The sequence below is a fragment of the Corythoichthys intestinalis genome, chromosome 10 (assembly GCF_030265065.1).
Source record: "Corythoichthys intestinalis isolate RoL2023-P3 chromosome 10, ASM3026506v1, whole genome shotgun sequence".
Taxonomy (NCBI): Eukaryota; Metazoa; Chordata; class Actinopteri; order Syngnathiformes; family Syngnathidae; genus Corythoichthys; species Corythoichthys intestinalis.
The window spans coordinates 43,645,823-43,669,123 of NC_080404.1; the positions used below are offsets into that span (position 1 = coordinate 43,645,823).

Sequence of the window (23,301 nt, forward strand, 5' to 3'; positions counted from 1 at the left end):
TAGGAATCTGACTGTACTACAGCAGTTTTGTAAAGAAGAATGGGCCAAGATTAGTCCTGATTGATGTGCCAGACTGATCTACAGCTACAGGAAGCGTCTGGTTGAAATTATTGGTGCCAAATGGGGGGGGCGGCACAAAATATTAAATGTGGTAGTTCACTTACTTATTTTTCCCACTTCTGTCATTGTTTGCAAACTATCCTCATTAAAATATAAAAACTTATAAATGTTTGGGTGGTTTTAGTGAAAGCAGGCAGTTTTTTTATCTGTGTGATTTTGACCAAGATCAGATCACATTTGATGGTGATTTTATTTAGAAATGTGAGAAATTCCAAAAGGTTCAGATACTTTTTCATACCACTGTATTACTCCCATGGTGATTTGTACTACTGTTGATATCCTGGTATGAGCACTAATGAATGAATTGAATGCTAAAACAAATGCTAGCCATATGAGTATGCCAAGCATGTTGTCCCCGATCAGTCTGTTATTGCTCCCTGTTGCCCAGTAATGAGCGCCACTATTACTTCCGATCATTGCTGCATTCTTTTGTCTCGAAATTATTGGCTGTGTTGGGTTTGGCGAAAGAAAGGAGCGTATGCAGAGTAGCCAGCGATAAGAATAGCTGTTTTATTGTGTGCCACTGCCTTGGCTCATAATAGTGAATGTGTTATCTGAGGGAGCAGCATGCCATACTAAGCTATGTGCATGTGACGCATGGCTGAGCAGCATTCCTCCTCCTGAGTGCATCGCGGGGCAGAGATAGTAGGAAGGCATAGCTGCCTGAATGCCAGTAACGGCGAGGAAGAGAGGAGTGAGAGCAGTGCAGAGGAGAGATGAAGGCTGAGAGCAACACTGGGAACACGTAGTTAAGTGGAATAAAGTACCCTTTGCAGCAGATAAGATCTTTCTGCTTTCCTGGCTGTCATCACTAAAGCGATTTCAGCAACAAATGCAGCCTATTATGCTGTTGGCAGACCAGAAAATCCATGGAGATAATCATTAGTCCAAGCATTAAGAGACTGCAGGTTTGGTAAATTCAGTTAACATTTATTAATTAGATGAAGACAGCATCTTTGAATGGGGTCTACTCTTACAAAGTCAAACTAGGGAGTGTCACGGAAGAGGAGGCTGAATGATGGATCCAATGTCGTCTTTGTGCTCAGTCGGTTACCAAACCTCCAGTGGTGTTCGTATGCGCCCGGCCCTGGTGTTCTCTGGATTATGGAATAAAAACATCCAAACATATGCCCAACATGCCAACATCCTATTCATTTCAACAACAATATAGACCCCAATCACCAACGTCACACAATGACGTGTCGCTGTATTGTGCTGCCATATTGTCCGTCATTGTGTGTCCGTATTCTCAATGGTCTCAATTAGAGATGTCCCGATCGATCATTTCAGGCTTCAAACATAAAGATATAAAATTGTAATTTTTTGTCAAGAATCAACAACAAGTGGGACACAATCGTGAAGTGGAACAAAATTTATTGGATAATTTAAACTTTTTTAACAAATAAAAAACTGAAAAGTGGGGCGTGCAATATTATTCGGCCCCCTTGCGTTAATACTTTGTAGCGCCACCTTTTGCTCCAATTACAGCTGCAAGTCGCTTGGGGTATGTTTCTATCAGTTTTGCACATAGAGAGACTGACATTCTTCCTTGCAATACAGCTCGAGCTCAGTGAGGTTGGATGGAGAGTGTTTGTGAACAGCAGTCTTCAGCTCTTTCCACAGATTCTTGATTGGATTCAGGTCTGGACTTTGACTTGGCCATTCTAACACCTGGATACGTTTATTTTTGAACCATTCCATTGTAGATTTGGCTTTATGTTTTGGATCATTGTCCTGTTGGAAGATAAATCTCCGTCCCAGTCTCAGGTCTTGTGCAGATACCAACAGGTTTTCTTCCAGAATGTTCCTGTATTTGGCTGCATCCATCTTCCCGTCAATTTTAACCATCTTCCCTGTCCCTGCTGAAGAAAAGCAGGCCCAAACCATGATGCTGCCACCACCGTGTTTGACAGTGGGGATGGTGTGTTCAGGGTGATGAGCTGTGTTGCTTTTACGCCAAACATATCGTTTTGCATTGTGGCCAAAAAGTTCAATTTTGGTTTCATCTGACCAGAGCACCTTCTTCCACATGTTTGGCGTGTCTCCCAGGTGGCTTGTGGCAAACTTTAAACGAGACTTTTTATGGATATCTTTGAGAAATGCCACTCTTCCATAAAGGCCAGATTTGTGCAGTGTACGACTGACTGTTGTCCTATGGACAGACTCTCCCACCTCAGCTGTAGATCTCTGCAGTTCATCCAGAGTGATCATGGGCCTCTTGGCTGCATCTCTGATCAGTTTTCTCCTTGTTTGAGAAGAAAGTTTGGAAGGACGGCCGGGTCTTGGTAGATTTGCAGTGGTCTGATGCTCCTTCCATTTCAATATGATGGCTTGCACGGTGCTCCTTGGGATGTTTAAAGCTTGGGAAATCTTTTTGTATGTTTGTTCTATTTATCATCATCGGTCATTTAGGACAACATTGGATCATTCAGAGATCCTCACTGAACTTCTGGAGTGAGTTTGCTGCACTGAAAGTAAAGGGGCCGAATAATATTGCACGCCCCACTTTTCAGTTTTTTATTTGTTAAAAAAGTTTAAATTATCCAATAAATGTTGTTCCACTTCACGATTGTGTCCCACTTGTTGTTGATTCTTGACAAAAAAATTAAATTTCATATCTTTATGTTTGAAGCCTGAAATGTGGCGAAAGGTTGCAAGATTCAAGGGGGCCGAATACTTTTGCAAGGCACTGTATATTTTACTTAAATCGTTTTCTAATTTTATTTAACGTTACAGACATAATGTTACACTCATCCAGAGTCTTTAGTTTAGGCTCAAGGTAGGGTTATCAAAAAATATCCCGATAACGGCGGCAATTAATTAATTAAAAAATGTGTAACATTTAACTAATTAATGCAATTAATGCATGCGCTGCACGACCCTCTCACTCATTGTCACGCTCAATCTGTAATGACGCAGTTTTACCTATACAGAGAGATAAAAGGCAGCGCTAAATGAGTAGAGGGAATTTTGGCAGGCTTTGGAGCCTTTCTTCAATTACTAAAGCTTTGCAATCCCACTCCCTATGATTAGAAATATCATGGGAAGCAATGTGGTGAAGCAAGTTGGCAACTGATCTTTGTCTTAACACCTTATGTTATTTCCCAAAGCAGAGAAGATATATCCATTGGTAGCACGACGCACAGTCGTGATTCCACTTCCCATCATGGTTCCACTTCCCATCATGCATTGGGGCATGGCTGTGGTATCATTTACTGAAAGCTCAACAAATACACTAGATGGCAGTATTTAGTCACAATATACAAAGTCACAAATCTTTCTATCCGTGGATCCCTCTCACAGAAAGAATGTTAATAATGTGAGGATTTATTGTCATAATAAACAAATACAGTACTTATGTACTGTATGTTGAATGTATTGTATATATTTGTCCGAGTTTTATTCATTTTTTATTAATGCATTGCCAAAATGTATATGATCGGGAAAAATTATCGGGAATGATTGGAATTGAATCGGGAGCAAAAAAAGCAATCGGATCGGGAAATATCGGGATCGGCAGATACTCAAACTAAAACGATTGGGAGCAAAAAAACATGATTGGAGCAACCCTAGTCTCAATTTGTCGTGCAATTTATAGTGCAATTCATGAAAGACCCGGTGCTTTCAGACGCGTAAACTCATTGGATGTGTTGCATAAAAGGCGTTATGTGGAAAAGCTTCGGTTGATCCATTCGCCAGATCCATATTTGATGCCTTAATCGATATTTTTCGACCCGCTGTCTTCGCCGTCTCTGCCTGACATCTGCTACCCTGATATCTACAACTATCTTGTCCACAGAAACTCAGCCTATTCTCACAAAAGTTTGAAAAACTTTTGAAAAAAATTTCAAAAAGTTTGAAAAACTAAAATGGCAACAATCCAAAAAAAAAAAAAAAAGTTGACTGCGATGGCCGATGCTTCAAGGATAGGTGGATATTGGACTATTTTTTCAATAAAATACGCAACAACTGTGTCTGCCTCATTTGCAAATAGACAGTCGCTGTTTTCAAAGAGTTCGACGTGAGGCGATATTACCAAACAAGACACGCTGATATGTACGACAAGATTACACGGAAAATACGCAGCGAGAAATGAAAGCAACTTGAAGCTAGTTTAATTTCACAGCAGCAGTATTTCGCAAGAGCCCGAGGGTCGAAAGAGAACGCCACAAAGGCGAGATTGTTGAAATTATGAATTTAAAAATAATAATAATCAAGCAAATGTGACACACAGAAGGGCTTGCTAAAATTTGTTTAAATACCCTCATTTTCGCACTATAAGGCGCACCTGACTATAAGCCGCAGCTGTCCTGTAGTATGTATGTACAGTATGTATGTATGTATGTATGTATGTATGTATGTATTATGGGATATTTACACGAAAAGGATATTAACCAGTAATACTTTATTTGAAATCAGCGTCATACCAATTACTTTGAACCAATTGGCTGCAAAGCTTCATTGCTTCAAGAAGCTTAATTTGGCCATCACTGTCAAACAGTCAACCTCTGCTGCCACCTGCTGTCAACACTGTTGTTGTCCAACATGCCTCCGAGCATGCATTGCAGCGCTACAGATGTAAATAACAATCAAAATTCAAGTCCTGTGCTAATAATTTCTTCAGTTACTGTTCCAGTTGTTTCATTAATTGCTAGTAATGGTATTTGGTAACACTGTATTAAACAGTGGTGCCATAAGACTGTCATAATTATGACATGACACTGTCATGAGCATTTATGAATGCTTATAACAAATGTCATTTAGTGGTGTCCGGCAAATTATCTCACTTTTGAATTGATGTATAAGATCCAAGCTGGACATAAATGGAGTTATTGACATAATTTGCCGGATGTCATTTCACAACATAAGCATTCAGTAATGCCCATGATACTGTCACGTCATAAGTATGAATGACGGTCTTATGACAATGTTATGATGGCGCTTTGTAATAAATTGTTACCTATTAACCCAAATAAATCTTCAAATAAGCCGCACTGGACTATAAACCGCAGAATTCAAAATGAAGGAAAAAAGTAGCGGCTTATAGGCCGAAAATTACGGTATATTGTTCTACGTAAATTAGCCAAGGTAGCCCCCTACATTTTTACCACACCAAATCTGGCCCCCTTTGCAAAAGGTTTGGACACCCCTGTTTAACGGATGATCCGTAGACGAGGCCAGCTTCTTTCACTTGGTACCAGCTAAATATTATTCAAAAAATAATGATGGTGGAAGAAATAAACATCTTGAATTTGAAACTGTATGTTGTCGGCGATTAGCCTCACAATGATCTTAATTGTGGTTGTCAGGACAAAACCCTTTAAATATACAGTGCCTTGCAAAAGTATTCGGACCCCTTGAATCTTGCAACCTTTCGCCACATTTCAGGCTTCAAACATAAAGATATGAAATTTAATTTTTTTGTCAAGAATCAACAACAAGTGGGACACAATTGTGAAGTGGAACAACATTTACTGGATAATTTAAACTTTTTAACAAATAAAAAACTGAAAAGTGGGGCGTGCAATATTATTCGGCCCCTTTACTTTCAGTGCAGCAAACTCACTCCGGAAGTTCAGTGAGGATCTCTGAATGATCCAATGTTGTCCTAAATGACCGATGATGATAAATAGAATCCACCTGTGTGTAATCAAGTCTCCGTATAAATGCACCTGCTCTGTGATAGTCTCAGGGTTCTGTTTAAAGTGCAGAGAGCATTATGAAAACCAAGGAACACACCAGGCAGGTCCGAGATACTGTTGTGGAGAAGTTTAAAGCCGGCTTTGGATACAAAAAGATTTCCCAAGCTTTAAACATCTCAAGGAGCACTGTGCAAGCCATCATATTGAAATGGAAGGAGCATCAGACCACTGCAAATCTACCAAGACCCGGCCGTCCTTCCAAACTTTCTTCTCAAACAAGAAGAAAACTGATCAGAGGTGCAGCCAAGAGGCCCATGATCACTCTGGATGAACTGCAGAGATCTACAGCTGAGGTGGGAGAGTCTGTCCATAGGACAACAATCAGTCGTACACTGCACAAATCTGGCCTTTATGGAAGAGTGGCAAGAAGAAAGCCATTTCTCAAAGATATCCATAAAAAGTCTCGTTTAAAAGTTTGCCACAAGCCACCTGGGAGACACACCAAACATGTGGAAGAAGGTGCTCTGGTCAGATGAAACCAAAATTGAACTTTTTGGCCACAATGCAAAACGATATGTTTGGCGTAAAACAGACATGTCCAAAGTCCGGCCCGGGGGCCAAATGCGGCCCGTGGTCAAATTTCATCCGGCCCCCAGCCTCTGTCATAAAATCAATAACATCTGGCCCGCACACAGACTTAATAATTTGGTCAGCAGTACTGCTACCAGCATATGAAGTAGCTTACACACTAAATGCTGCTCCTCATATACCCACTAAAACGTAGCAGCACTCTAAGAAATATTACCCCGTGTGACCCTTTACTCCCAATTTTCTAAAATGGTGACAATCAACAAAAACAAGAAAGATGACTGCAACGGCCGACGCTTCAAGGATAGGTGGAAATTGGACTATTTCTTCACTAAAATACGCAACAACTGTGTCTGCCTTATTTGCAAAGAGACAGTCGCTGTTTTTAAAGAGTTCAATGTGAGGCGATATTACCAGACAAGACACGCTGACATGTACAACAAGATTACAGGGAAGATACGTAGCGAGAAATTGAAGCAACTTGAAGGTAGTTTAACGTCACAGCAGCAGTATTTTGCAAGAGCCCGAGAGTCGAAAGAGAACACCACAAAGGCTAGTTGCGAGATTGTTGAAATTGTTAATAAAAAAAAATAATAAAGCAAATATGACACAGAGAACGGCTTGCTAAAATTTGCTTAAATACTGTATATTGTTCTACGTAAAGAACGTCAGCCAAGGTGGGCCCCCCACATTTTTATCACATCAAATCTGGCCCCCTTTGCAAAAAGTTTGGACACCCCTGGCGTAAAAGCAACACAGCTCATCACCCTGAACACACCATCCCCACTGTCAAACATGGTGGTGGCAGCATCATGGTTTGGGCCTGCTTTTCTTCAGCAGGGACAGGGAAGATGGTTAAAATTGACGGGAAGATGGATGCAGCCAAATACAGGAACATTCTGGAAGAAAACCTGTTGGTATCTGCACAAGACCTGAGACTGGGACGGAGATTTATCTTCCAACAGGACAATGATCCAAAACATAAAGCCATATCTACAATGGAATGGTTCAAAAATAAACGTATCCAGGTGTTACAATGGCCAAGTCAAAGTCCAGACCTGAATCCAATCGAGAATCTGTGGAAAGAGCTGAAGACTGTTGTTCACAAACACTCTCCATCCAACCTCACTGAGCTCGAGCTGTTTTGCAAGGAAGAATGGGCAAGAATGTCAGTCTCTCGATGTGCAAAACTGATAGAAACATACCCCAAGCGACTTGCAGCTGTAATTGGCGCAAAAGGTGGCGCTACAAAGTATTAACGCAAGGGGGCCGAATAATATTGCACGCCCCACGTTTTTTATTTGTTAAAAAAGTTTAAATTATCCAGTAAATTTTGTTCCACTTCACGATTGTGTCCCACTTGTTGTTGATTCTTGACAAAAAATTAAAATTTTATATCTTTATGTTTGAAGCCTGAAATGTGGCGAAAGGTTGCAAGGTTCAAGGGGGCCGAATTCTTTATATTGAATGCATCTTACCAGATATAAAATGACTACTACATAGTCTGTGGTGATCGTTTGTTGCCCAGTATTCTCGTCGAATTGCAGCAGTCCATCTCGCTCTCCTCTCCGATACTCTCGGAATACGGTAGAACTTCAAGTCTCTCCGTCTATCTTCCCTGTTACTGCAACCAACCGCCACACACGCCTTCACCATTTTGATTATTAATGTTAACGAGCAGAAAAACATGCCGTAATAAGAGGAATGTACGTAGAGGTAATGTGTAAACACGACAAGCTGACGGACAATATTTCGGTTCAACTCAGGGGGGCGGAGTTGTGACGTCATGTGATTGGGGTCTATAGCTTATCTAATGTTTTTTTTTTTTTTTTAAATGACTTGGAAGATTTACTCACTGATTGCACACTGTGGAGCCTTGGTACTTTTGATTTAAAACAGGAAGTTATACTATTTGCAGGTTTGCTTGAAAGATTGTAGACACCCGGAGCAGGGCCTTCCTTCTGAGGCAGTCACCAAAAAAAGTTCATGTTAAAATCACTTTTTTTTAAAAAGAAAATAAAGCACATAACGTGAATAAAAAGTTTGAATAAGGTTTAAAGTGCCTATGACAGCAAAAAAAATTTTTTTTTTCATTTTTTCCACAGTATTTTATGCTCCTGAATGAAATGGAACGCTTGGATGTGTGTGGAAGCGAACGCTATGGAGGAAGTCGGCGTGATGACATGATGACGTCACCTCGCTTGGCAACGTGTCGCCATTTTAGCACAGCTAAACATTCCATAGACAAACGTCTGAAATTAATATATTTCAGGTGTGTTTTGCGTCTTTTTTCCTAAAAACGTCTTAAACGTGGCTTACTATTATCACGAGTCACTGCCGACAGACGCGAGGAGGCGATGCAATTTAAAATGAGCGTTTATTGGCTTACAAAGCTGCCGATACAAAGTCGCAGCTGATAGCTGGATAAACAAAGGAATGGCCTGCAGTGGAGTTCGGAAACATCTACAACTACCTCATAAAGTCACCCAGTAAGTTGAGCTTTATCATTTACGTGGAATATGTACTGTGTGGAACTGAGAAAATTGGTAGTATATACGAAGTGATTATTTCTGTTGTAACCGGTAATTCGCATCCAAGCGTTATTTAGCCGTGAGCACGTTATGGCAAAATAACCAATTCCCACCAGGCCAATAATATACCGATTGACTAATCAGAGCAGTTCACGGCAAAAGAAAAATAACGCTTTGCGAGTTGCCGGTTACGGTAATAATAACCACTGCCTAGTCTATTGAATCCTAGCAGCTAATTGGGGCAAAAATGAAAAGTTTACTCACCAGTAATAAAATGTCGGCTACAAACGTAAATGTGTTTGGATTTAGGTTCCCACAGGCGAAAATAGTCCACAGAACCGTCTTCTTTTACTGTTCCTCGATTAATTGCTCTCAGCCATTTGTTTCTCCTTTTCTTCTCACGTGGAAGAATGAAGAACTTCAAATGCGGCTCCGAACTCTTCCTTGTGTGACAACCCGCAACACAGCAACTTTTAGTCATTCCGACCAGAGGTTGCGCTAGACTTTTTCGTTGTCTGTCATTTTGACTGACAGGGTCATAAAAATCCGGTCATAATCTATTTTTACCCGTCACTTAAATTTTTAAAATGATGATAATGACATTGTGGTGACCCTTTGTTTGGCATAATTCACCTTCCGTACTTGTGTGTCCATTTGGCCGAGCGCGTTACCGGCTACAACAGTCACGTGACAGAGACACTTAAGAGCCGCGCGCGGTCCCCTCACTATCCACTCGCTCTCGCTATATTATTGGCCGAAGAGTCGAAATGCTGTCCCGTGAAATGCCTGTTTAAAAATGTTCCCGTTGTTACTTCTTGCGTTCGCTTATAAGTGCCCATTTAAAAAGGAAAAGCGATGGATGATACAACACACAGAGCGTATTATTAACAAATGTTAAAGTTGTATAATCATATAGCGAGAATAAGGAACGTCACTGACAAGCGCAGGCCCCCGCGAGTGGATAGTGAGGGGAATAGGATAGTGCGCCTACAGCTAACAAGACTCTTAACATTGCATACCGCTTCAACATATTCAATAGTATTTAGTTTTCATTCATTTGAAATTAATATTCTGTCCGAACAACCTTAACAGAGAATCCACACCGTGCCATCACACATCAAGCAGATGAATATGTAACTTTTTCTCCGCAGTGACAAAAACAGCTAACTGTGGCCCCAGTAAGTAGGTAGCCTACCATATGTAGCATATGGAACAATGAAATTAACAGTTCACCTGCTGTGGCCTGAACGTAGTCTCACACTTTCCTCCTGGTGCGCATGGACTTGAATTGCGTTCCCGCTTGTGCAGTCCCTGTTTTTTCACCTTTTTTATCAACACCATCGTCGTTTTGGGGCTTTTTGAAGAAACTTCGGACACTCAGTTGCCTTGACATTTTTCCGAGTAAGGCCAACGACGTCATGCATCAAGAGAGACAATAGCTAATTAATATGCTCACTCGCCACCCTGTGGTCTGGGGTGTGAATTGCAACCGGTCAAAATGACGGATGGACTTGAGTTTTTTCCGTCACCGTTTTAAAAAATCGGTCAACGACGGAAAATATTCGGTTAACGCGACCCCTGATTCTGACGGAAAAAAGACAGCAAATAAAATGAAAGTTAAACGCGTTTGTATTGCAATCCACGACAGAGCAACTGCATGTGACTCGTCTTTTGCACCATTGTCAATAAGGCGACGCTTTGTTGTGGCTGGTGACGTCATTAAATGCCCGGATGTCCGACTTCCTCTATACTTATTTATTTTTCTGAATCCTGCGCCATGAAAATGTGTGACTTCCAGCTCCAGTCTCAAGTTGAGAAGGAGAGCGCTGTGACGTGTACGGTAGAAGGAGTCCTCTTCACTGTCTAGCCGTACTGTTGTATGAGAAGGACTAAGCATTCAGATGTTTTTGTGGATGAATTCATTTATTTTTCACATCACGCCAGCCAAACGGCTGCAGAAAAATTTTGCCTCACCAGGGAGTGTGAGTCTTTTTGGGGTTTCAAAAGGTTCCCATTCACCAGTGGATATTGGGCAAAACAAGCCCTACTACTGTGGGACCATTTGACTTACGAGGAAGTGAGTAAACACCGTGTTTTGTATTATGTCAAATACTGGGATAATTTTAATACGTAGGTGGCTTGCATTTTGTGGCTTGTCGACTTTGCCGACGACACCAGCAGCTTGTCGCACATCCCCCGCCGGGAGAGCACTGTACTCGGTTTATTCCCCTCTCCATGTGCCCGGTGTTCTGTCAAATTTTCAACCCCATCAGAAATTGCAACTTTGTGTTAAAAATGGCTGCGATTGCAAAGTTCACACTACAAACTTTCTTTAGATAAAAGACTATTTACTTACGTTTCATCATGGATGGGCAGGTAGAAAAGATCTCCTAAGACATATTCTGTCTGTCATTTTGGCTGCACAACAACTGCACGCCGCTCTTTGTTTATGTCGTCGCCGTGTAGTAAAGCATTATTTTTCATTATATTCGTGTTGACCATGTGGCAGCTACACGTTCCTCCGACGTCGGCCGGTTTGTCCAGCAGTACTCTCCAGCTGCTTCCCCGGCGAGCTCTCCTGTCCGTAGTAGCAGGGGAACGAGCTGTAACTTGCTCTCCGCCGGGCTGGTTGCAGATCGGCGAAGATAATCGACAACCCCGCGGAAGTGTGACATAATACGGGTAGTTTTGTGTGATTTTTAGGTTTGCATAGGGACGGTGGGGACATAACACTACTGACTTTTCAGGATGCTGAAATTATCCCCACCAACTTTTAAGCAACCTTATTTGCAATATGACTTCAGTTATATAGATCATTTAGATTGTCTTCCTATATGTTGTGAGGATAGAATTGATCCGACCATTAATAAGTGAATTACAGTACTTTCATTATGTTCAGACTTACATTGACCCCTTTTCACTCGCTGAATGTGCCAGTCCTTTTTTTTCCCCCTCACACGCATGTTTAATTGGCTCATGACTTCAACCCCCCCCCCCACACACACACACACACACACACACACGCATTCACAGCCCGACAGAAATACAACATTCCACCTCTCCCGTCCCCTTCGAAGACGAGGGATATTAGAACTTTTTTTTTCCACCAGCAGCAGCCACTGTGAGTAATGCAAAAGGATGTCAATGTTGTGGAGGTGGGGAACACACCACTAATTTTGCATCTGCCACAGTATTTCAAGTCAATTTTACTCACTTAGATGTATTGACATAATAAAAACAGCTAGCTGAAAATAAGATTAACAGGTTTATTTTAAGCAAAAAGTTTGTATATTTAATCTTAAAAGAAAAACTTGTTTGTCGGAAATGTTAATGCAAGAATATTGTTCAAAACATTATTTGAAAGCAATTTTTTCTTGATTTAGGTGAAAAATGACCAACTTTTACATGTATGGGCTCAATATGAATAAAGTGGAAGAATCTTACGCATTAATCTGTTTAAAGTTACCTTTAAGCAACTAGCCTTAGCAGTGTGAAAGTTAGTATAGGTCAATACAGATTTATTTTTGCATTAATCATTTATCCTTTCAATTCATTAGGTTCATATTGGTGAGAAGTGCAGCCCTGACCCGCGTTCACCGAATATACGTATTTGGTCTTATTAATGTCCCGTCCCCAGCAAAAAGTTTACATGCAGGTTATACTGTTATATCGTCCCTACCAATATTGAAACCAAACCTACGCCCTTGACTTAAAGGGTTCATTTTGACTTACACGGAAATTAGGTTTACGTCGCCAGCGTAGGAACAGAACTCGTTCTTAACTCAGGGACTACCTACAGTGCCTTGCAAAAGTATTCGGCCCCCTTGAATCTTGCAACCTATCGGCACATTTCAGGCTTCAAACATAAAGATATGAAATTTAATTTTTTTGTCAAGAATCAACAATAAGTGGGACACAATCGTGAAGTGGAACAACATTTATTGGATAATTTAAACTTTTTTAACAAATAAAAAACTGAAAAGTGGAGCGTGCAATATTATTCGGCCCCTTTACTTTCAGTGCAGCAAACTCACTCCGGAAGTTCAGTGAGGATCTCTGAATGATCCAATGTTGTCCTAAATGACCGATGATGATAAATAGAATCCACCTGTGTGTAATCAAGTCTCCGTATAAATGCACCTGCTCTGTGATAGTCTCAGGGTTCTGTTTAAAGTGCAGAGAGCATTATGAAAACCAAGGAACACACCAGGCAGGTCCAAGATACTGTTGTGGAGAAGTTTAAAGCCGGATTTGGATACAAAAAGATTTCCCAAGCTTTAAACATCTCAAGGAGCACTGTGCAAGCCATCATATTGAAATGGAAGGAGCATCAGACCACTGCAAATCTACCAAGACCCGGCCGTCCTTCCAAACTTTCTTCTCAAACAAGGAGAAAACTGATCAGAGGTGCAGCCAAGAAGCCCATGATCACTCTGGATGAACTGCAGAGATCTACAGCTGAGGTGGGAGAGTCTGTCCATAGGACAACAATCAGTCGTACACTGCACAAATCTGGCCTTTATGGAAGAGTGGCAAGAAGAAAGCCATTTCTCAAAGATATCCATAAAAAGTCTCGTTTAAAGTTTGCCACAAGCCACCTGGGAGACACACCAAACGTTTGGAAGAAGGTGCTCTGGTCAGATGAAACCAAAATTGAACTTTTTGGCCACAATGCAAAACGATATGTTTGGCGTAAAAGCAACACAGCTCATCACCCTGAACACACCATCCCCACTGTCAAACATGGTGGTGGCAGCATCATGGTTTGGGCCTGCTTTTCTTCAGCAGGGACAGGGAAGATGGTTAAAATTGATGGGAAGATGGATGCAGCCAAATACAGGAACATTCTGGAAGAAAACCTGTTGGTATCTGCACAAGACCTGAGACTGGGACAGAGATTTATCTTCCAACAGGACAATGATCCAAAACATAAAGCCAAATCTACAATGGAATGGTTCAAAAATAAACGTATCCAGGTGTTAGAATGGCCAAGTCAAAGTCCAGACCTGAATCCAATCGAGAATCTGTGGAAAGAGCTGAAGACTGCTGTTCACAAACACTCTCCATCCAACCTCACTGAGCTCGAGCTGTTTTGCAAGGAGGAATGGGCAAGAATCTCAGTCTCTCGATGTGCAAAACTGATAGAAACATACCCCAAGCGACTTGCAGCTGTAATTGGAGCAAAAGGTGGCGCTACAAAGTATTAACGCAAGGGGGCCGAATAATATTGCACGCCCCACTTTTCAGTTTTTTATTTGTTAAAAAAGTTTAAATTATCCAATAAATTTTGTTCCACTTCACGATTGTGTCCCACTTGTTGTTGATTCTTGACAAAAAATTAAAATTTTATATCTTTATGTTTGAAGCCTGAAATGTGGTGAAAGGTTGCAAGGTTCAAGGGGGCCGGACACTTTTGCAAGGCACTGTATATACAGTATTTGATTCTCTTGATTCGGATTAAATGAGCGGCATTCAAGTGACAAATGAGAACTTTGGATGAAACCTTAGGATTCAAACCAATGAAAAATATGCTAATTCTATATGTCATTGTCATCGGGATTTGTGTAATGAGCTTAACCTTTGACAATTAACATGTCTCGGAATCACCGTGACACCACTAACAGCAGAAAACTGCTCCTAACTCTACAGTAATAACACCCTTGGGGTTTCTTAGCGCCTTTCCTTCTGTGTCAACACTCTGCAGCTGCCAACCGGTCTCAAATATCCATCAGCTACCAGCATGGAGACACGGTGAGGCCGCAACCCTTTGCAATTTGAGCCTAAGCTGACCCTAACGCTCCTTCGAATGGGGGAATCGTTTTTCTTTGGCTCATGGGGTTGTCATAACCCACTCATGCGTGACATATACCAGATACGCATTACAGTAGGCCACAACTTGTAACCAAAACCTATTGAAAGTTTTGAAACGAAGCCTTTTTGTGTGCAGTGGAAAGACTGATGGGCTGGATACAGAGTCTGAACGATCAGATACTTACTGGTGGAAAGGTGATCCTTTGCACGCTTGACCGAAACATTGCATGCCTGCAGAGAAGACAATGAGGGAGCGGCCTGTCAAAAAAAGAGGGATGGCTGAAAATTGAAGAGAAAATGAGAGAACAGAGTGGTGATCGCCCTTCCGTCTTTGTGATTTGAGAAGGAAATGAGAGATGTTGATGAGGGAAAACATGATTCATAATTGCAGCACTCACGTGCATGGCGTCTTCTCCACTGGCTTCACTGTCACATTGTAATCGCACGGTGAAGTATTTATATGCTACAACATGATAGAAAGAGACAAAAATGAACTTTCAGTGGACTTAAACAACCTTTTCTAATTAGGTCATTTGAAATGAACCTAACCTTGTCTCTAATTCCTAGAGTGACAATATCAGGCCGTGGACAGCGTTTGAAAGAGCAGGATGCCTGGCGTTTCAGAGCTTCCTGGGTGGAGTCAGTAAGGTTGTATGCTCCAGGTAGCAGCATGTCTCCTTTTTGCAAACCCATAGGCGTGCGTTCGCGGCCAGTGCCTTTGAATCCGTAGGTTTTCCTAACAGGATTCAAGTCAGTTTCCTCGATAAAGTCCCGAATGTTATACATGCCTGGGTACGGTGAGTCCTAAGCAGAACATGTGGAAATTTCGAGGGTGTAGGTTTAGTCTCAACATTAGTAGGGACGATATAACAGCATAACCTGCATGTACACATTTTGCTGGGGACGGGACATTAAGAAGACCAAACAGATCTGGTGATCGGGGGTCAGGGCTACATTTCTCTCGAATATGAACTTAATTAACAAATAGGCTAAATAATCAAAACAAAATAAATCTGTATTGACTTATATTAACTTTCATGTGTATTGGTTCAGATGATACACCGTGATACACCAAACATTTGTTTTCAAAAACTACTAAAGAAACAGTTGAAAACTTCCAGAAATAATGTCTGGATTTTATTAGCAAATTTAAATTTGGTAAAACTTTACTATAAGGGTTACTTAATAAACATTAGTTAAGGCATTTTTAGACAATAACTAATGTTTAAGTAACATTACAATAATTAATATAATTGCTTATCTAACATTTATTAATATATTAATTAACATGAGTTAATTCATTAGCTAATGCATTAGTTAATGCCTTCGTTAATGCATTAGTTAATGCATAACCAGAGTGTAACTAATGGTTTGATAAAATTTAAAATATATATATATATATATATATATAGGCCTATATAGGATTAGGCTTGCGTGTTAGGGTTTGTTAACTTAGCATTTATAAATTTTTTAGTTAAGGGACACATGTGCTACACTTTACAATAAGGGTCCAAAAAGCATTCAGTAATGGTTAATAAAGGTTAAGGGAGGGGGACTTTAGCATTTATAATTTCTACGTTAAGGGACTCATGTGCTACACTTTACAATCAGGGTCCAAAAAACATTCAGTAATGGTTAATTAAGGTTAAGTAATACTTATGAGGTACGTTCACGTGAAATAATACCATACTCAATGTTAGGTTAGCAGCACCCAAGGACTCACAGAGCAATGTTTCTCATTTTAAAAAAGCAATCACTTACTAGTACCAGTATAACAATCACTTTCTAGTACCAGTATACATTAATAACTATTTATTAATGCACTAATGTATATGTAAATTAATGTTATGTAATGTATTATATATATTATATATTATAACCTAACCTTAAGTATGGTATTATTTCACGTGAACGTACTTCATAAGAATTACCTAACCTTAATTAACATTACTGAATGTTTTTTGGACCCTTATTGTAAAGTGTAGCACACGTATCACTTAAGTAAGAAATTATAGATGCTTAAGTTACCCCCCGTTAACTTTTATTTACCATTACTGAATGCTTTTTGGACCCTTATTGTAAAGTGTAGCACATGTGTCCCTTAAATAAGAAATTATAAATGCTTAAGTTAACAAACCCTAATCCTAAACCCTAAATGTTATAGTGAACCTCAGACTTAAAGACTTGTAGGCTCCAATAAGCCGCAATTGTTCTCTTTTACTAAAATATGATATTAGAAACACATAAAATATTGCCATTAATTTAAAAATCTATAATATTTAGTACATGTTTTGACCTACGGAGGGCGCCATGCTTTAAGCGCGCAATGGACACTCGGAGTGATGACCTACATTTGTCACTGTCACTGGACGAATACTACCAGGTTACTGCAATTCCTTCTACGCGGCGAGACGTCCAACACATGCGCTCATCGGTTAAAAGCGGCGAGTTCTTACTATTTCTGTTTTTATTGAGTCTTTTATTACCTTTTCATTGCCTCCAAAATACTTTTTGCATGTTTTTCCCTCTCATACTTTTAAGCATTATGTTTTCTTGTGATAGCTTTAAAGCAGATTGTTGGTCTGTTGACCACATTAGACACGTAGCATATTTAAACCAACCTTATTTGATATTACTACGTTAAAGCAAGGGCGAAGGTTTGCATGGGGACGGTAGGGACATAACACTACTTTTCAGGAGGCTCAGATTATCCCCACCAACTTTTAAGCAACCGTGTTTGCATTATATAATGACTTCAGTGTTACAGGTCACTTAGATCTGTCTTCCTATACTGTATGTTGTAAGGATAGAATTGATCCTACCATTATTAAGTGAATTACGGTACTTTCATTATGTTCAGTCTTACACTGACCCCTTTTCACTCGCTGAATGTGCCAGTCCATTTTTTAAACTCAAACGCATGTTTGATTGGCTGATGACTGGAACCCCCCTCCGCACACACACACACATTTACAGCCCGACAGAAATATAACATGCCGCCTCCCATGCCCCCTTCGAAGACGAGGGATATTAGAAGTTTTTTTCCACCAGCAGCAGCCACTGTATGTAATGTAAAAAGACGTCAATGTTGTGGAGGTGGGGAACACACCACTAATTTTGCTACTGCTACAGTGCTTCAAGTTGTACTCACTTAGATTTCTTGAAGTAAGAGCTAGCTGAAAATAATCTTAACAGACTTATTTTAAGCAAAAAGTTTGTATATTTAATCTTAAAAGAAAAACTTGCTTGTCAGAAATGTTCTTAAATCAAGAATATTGTTCAAAATATTATTTGAATTTTTTTGTCTTGATTTAGGTGAAAAATGACCAACTTTTAGATGTATGGGCTCAATTTGAACAAATAGTAATATTTACTTAATGTAAATGGAAGAATCTGACACATTAATCTGTTAACTAGCCTTTAACACTCAAAAAAATTAGATGGAAAGTAAGAGGTTATCAGATTAAGACGTTATAAATTGGCAGTGTAAAGTATAGGTCAATGCAGATTTATTTTGCATTGATTATTTAGCCTATCAATTAATTAGGTTCATATTGGTGAGAAATGTAGCCCTGACCCCCATTCACCAAATATGTTTGGTCTAATTAATGTCCCTTCCCCAGCAAAAGGTGGACATGCAGGATATGCTGTTATATTGTCCCTACCAAAATTAAGACCAAACCTATGCCCTTGTGTTGAAGTATTTTCTTAAGGCATCTATAGTATGTTCTGTCTATTTGCATCTAAACAAAACAAGCTGAAAGTGCACGGTAGTACTGTGGGTGTCAAAGTCGCCTCTTGTACGACGTTGTAGAACATTTTGGCAGAACACCGTTTTTTCTACTCTCGTCTCATCCAGTCTTTCCTGTTCATTTTGCGTTTGCTGCTCGTTTTGTGAAATATCGACAGTGCTGTCATGCTCATTAAGGTTCCTCTCGGGGTTGAACAGATGACATGTTTGTCGCTAGAGTCATACTCTGGAAGCCCGGCAGCATAACCATGTGATGTCACCGCCATAAGCGGATTTTAAGGGGGGTCCAAACCCCCCCCGGTGGCCGAAAAATGTCATTGCATGTAATTGACTTTCATATATATATATATAAGAGTTGTAAAGCAATAAAACTGCTACAAACATGAATGAAATGAACAAAAAAATATATTTTTATAATGCGTCAAAATTATTTTTCGAACAGATCATGTGACTAGCACCTTAGACGGTCATTTGCTTTTGCATAGAATTTTCACACACACAAAAAAAAAAAAAATAGGAGAGGGCAATTTTATCTTTCAAATGATTTTTTTCTTGGATTGAAATTTTTTTTTTTCTTCATTGAAGCAACTTTTTGGGGGATTGAATGCTTTAGACACAAATGTCTTACGCATAATATAGCCCAAACACAAAAAGGATTGCTTCAATCAAAGAAAACTTTTTCGATGAAAAATTAAATTTTCAAATGCAAATTTTTCAATCTCAAATATTTTTTTCTTGGGCTGTCAAAATTATCGCGTTAACGGGCGGTAATTAGTTTTTTAAATTAATCACATTAAAACGCAATTAACGCACATGCCCCGCTCAAACAGATTAAAATGACAGCACAGTGCAATGCCACCTTGTTGTGTTTTTTGGAGTTTTGTCGCCCTCTGCTGGCGCTTGGGTAGGACTGATTTTATGGGCTTAAGCACCCATGAGCATTGTGTAATTATTGACATCAACAATGGCGGGCTACTAGTTTATTTTTTGATTGAAAATTTTACAAATTTTATTAAAACGAAAACATTAAGAGGGGTTTTAATATAAAATTTCTATAACTTGTACTAACATTTATCTTTTAAGAACTAGAAGTCTTTCTATCCATGAATCGCTTTAACAGAATGTTAATAATGTTAATGCCATCTTGTTGATTTATTGTTATAATAAACAAATACAGTACTTATGTACCGTATGTTGAATGTATACATCCATCTTGTGTCTTATCTTTCCATTCCAACAATAATTTACAGAAAAATATGGCATATTTTATAGATGGTTTGAATTGCGATGAATTACGATGAATTATGATTAATTAATTTTTAAGCTGTAATTAACTCGATTAAAAATTTTAATTGTTTGACAGCCCTAATTTTTTCGCATTCAAAAACTTTTACTATGATTGAAATTTTTCTTGTTTCGATTGAAGTGATTGTTCTTTTTGAAAATATATTTTGTTGAAGCAACTTATTTTTTGATTGAACAACAAAGACAAAAATGTCCTAGCCAAAAAGTGGCCAAAACACAAATCAACAGTATTTCAATCAAAATAAATAAATGAATAAATAAAAATAGCTTTCACATACATTTTTTTTGAGTTTCAAATTTATTTTTGCATTCGAGCACTTTTTTTTTTTTTAATTGAAATTGTTTTTTTTTTGGTTGAAAATATATATTTTGATAGAAGCAACTTTTTTTATTAAATACTCAAGACACAAATCTACCTCCATATGGCGCCGCTCATGGGGTACAATTTTTGACTGGGGTAACTTCATTGGCACAACACCGGCGGGCGTACCATAGTCAATGGATGACGATCTTGGCGAAAAGTATTGCCTAAGCAACCTGATTTTAGAATTCCCCTCAAGAATGATGGGAAACAAAAAAAAAAAAAAAAAAAACGCTCATTTTCAACCTATTATTATAAATATTCTTGTTCTACATTTCGGGTCATCAACATGTTGTGCCCCCCTTGCCCCAAAAGTCAAACCTATGCTCACCGCCCTGCGACGTACACAACAATGGCGACCTACTAGTTAAACTAATTTTACAAATTGTATAAACACAAAAACATCAAGAGGGCATGTATCACTGAGTGTCAAGACACAGCTGTGAATGGCCACAGCTGGATTTTTGGGGGGATTTGATGGGTGAAACATGGTAATATAACAAGGGTCGCGATGCAGAAATCGCAGACATCAAGGAGTGGTTGAGATTTTCTTTTTCATATATTAAACATTCTAAACTTTTAAATTTTTCTTTGTTTGGACCGGTTATTTATCATCTAAAATATCGGGGGAAATGCGACAGTAACCCAAAAAATACAATTAAGCAATAGTTATGAGGTAGATATCCGTGACTTTTACGGACGCCAAATTTTTCATTGTGATGTAATTTGTTTAAAAGTTTAAAATATGCGTGTGAATAATTTTTTTGTCGTTTTTTAACTAAATATTAGACATCAATGTATTATTCTAAGCTAAAAATGGCAGACATTTCGAATAATAAATACAACTACTTACCTTCTTTTTATGGCTAGGTTGAAACGAAAGCGGTTGCGCGACGTCTGTAAACAGGGGTTTACAGGGTAAAACAGACAAATTAAAAATAGTTCGGGGGCTTATTGTGCCATGAATCTGCTATGGCAGCATATAGACATATTGTTTTATCAAACACAACAGTTCTTTTGGCTTAAAATACAGGAGTTTAGTTGAAAAATAGGTGCAGGAGCAGAAACTGCTTTTTCAGCCTTGTCTGTGTTTTCTGCCACATACAAAATACAAATGAACAGGACTTGATCCGAAAGACAATTGCTGAAGTCCCTTGAAAAAAACATCTTATTGAAAATCAATGACATACTAATAAGGACCTTACCTTATGTGCTCCCTTACTTCCTCTGCATATGTCACCTGCCATTGAGACGTTTTTCCACAATGTGCTCACTTCAGTGTTGTTCACCATCTGACTGACCGGAAACCCACAGACACCTTAGCGCCATTAAAACAGTTACTATAGTAGCAACTCCACTATCAATTTTTCAACAAGCAGGCTCGGTTGGTAAATAGCTTCATTTAAATTTAGCAGTTAGACGGCGAGTTAAAGCAAGGCAAACGCAAGTCAGACAGGTGGACAATCTACAGCTGCAATGAAAAGTTGCAAGTTTGCTTTTTGTAAGAAAAGTGGTGTTTGACAGGTATTGGTTTGATTGTCAAAATGTGTGATTATACTTGTATTTCTTTCTGTATAAATTTTACATCTTCACAACTCTAATTTCATTATGGTTGTTGCCAGTAGGTTACATTTAAATACAGTAATTTAAATCAGTAATGTGTAAGTGTGTAACGGTGCATGTATTTGTATTGAACTGGTTCGGAACGGTGGCGTACCGAACGAGTTTCTGACGTAACGTAACCCTTACTTTTCGAGGCTGTGAGTCGATCGGGTTACAGTTTCTTTGTGTAGATTTACTCCAATTTCTCTACTATAATGAGGACCAACACGGTAGGACAGTATAACCCAGAAACGTCAACAGCGCGACAACGTGGCTGCCGCGAGAGCGCAGTGAAACGCGGGCGTTAAAGTCAATCAGCCAATGCACACCAGTCGCAGTGCGGCCGCGTTTTAGACACGTCCCAGAAGCGGCTCAACACGACGCATGCGAAAAGAACGGCAGAGTTTATTATTTGACCCGAGACGCGACCCTCCTGCGTCAATACTACTATCCGGTAGCTAGGATCGGGCAGTCACTCGTGTAAAAATACGGTGGATCTGGTCGATTTTCAAACTAATATGCAATCGTAACCCACTTTTTGAGTCCATCAGATCTCTTGAGTGGTAGATCGGGGCACAGTTGACTTGTCTTTGTTGATTTACTGCTGTCTTCTCTGCTATAATAATAACCAACACGGCGCCGTGTTCAATACAAAACCCTCCTACCACAACAGAACAAGTAGGAGCTAATATTGACATAGGAACTAAAGTTATACAACATAAAATATACAATATAAATGAATACTACATCACTTTTGTAAAATATAAACACATAATAAAATAAATAATAGCCCATTTAAAGAAAATGAAATGAGCTACAACACCTGTAATTAAATAATAAGATTAATTCAAGAATTAAATAATTATAATTATACACAGGTCCTGCTTACACAATTTATTAGTTTCTGTGTGGCACTCTAACTTGAGAAAATCCACCAATAAAGTTTTTTTTTTTTTTTTTGAGTTTCAAATTTATTTTTACATTCAATTTTTTTTAAAGCAATTTTTGGGGGGGTTGAAAATATATATTTTGATCGAAGCAACTTTTTTGATTGAATAATAAAGACACTAATCTACCTCCATATGGCTCCGCTCAGGGGATACAATTTTTGACGGTGGTAACTACATTGGTACGACACCGACGGGCATACCATATTCAATGGATGACGATCTTGGCAAAAAATATTGCCTATGCAGCCTGATCTTGAATTCCCCTCAAGAATGATGGGAAATAAACGCCGACTGTCAAATTATATTTTAATTTTATTGCTGACACTGCGTTACGGGGTCATCATGTTGTGCCCGTCCCTGCCCCAAAAGTCAAAGTCCGCCTATGTTCCCAGGTCACTTCCTGTTCTGTAACGCAAATTAAACAGCAAGTGACCCATAAAATACCTGAAAATCAACAGATAAATGACCTTAAATGGCCCAAAATTACTCATTGCCTGGCATAGGCTGCCACTGACGGCCATAGACGTCCAATCCATTTGAACTGGGAGGGTGGCAGCGAATGAACGTTCGTTCATTCGCTGCCATCCCTCCCACTTCAAAAGAACTGAACGTCTACTAGTGATAAAACTCCCAATTCACA

General features: G+C 39.3%; 1 protein-coding gene across 1 annotated transcript; it reads right to left on the reverse strand.

Annotated features, from left to right (window-relative positions):
* Window positions 1–1,085: 1,085 nt before the first annotated feature.
* Window positions 1,086–22,456, reverse strand: stpg4 (sperm-tail PG-rich repeat containing 4). The gene is made up of 6 exons (XM_057847697.1): window positions 21,315–22,456; window positions 15,242–15,496; window positions 15,091–15,155; window positions 14,878–14,923; window positions 8,207–8,311; window positions 1,086–1,217 (listed from the first exon to the last, which is right to left on the reverse strand). The coding sequence occupies exons 1-6, from the start codon at window positions 21,399–21,401 to the stop codon at window positions 1,107–1,109; spliced, it is 669 nt and encodes a 222-aa protein (XP_057703680.1). The 5' UTR covers window positions 21,402–22,456; the 3' UTR covers window positions 1,086–1,106.
* Window positions 22,457–23,301: the final 845 nt, after the last annotated feature.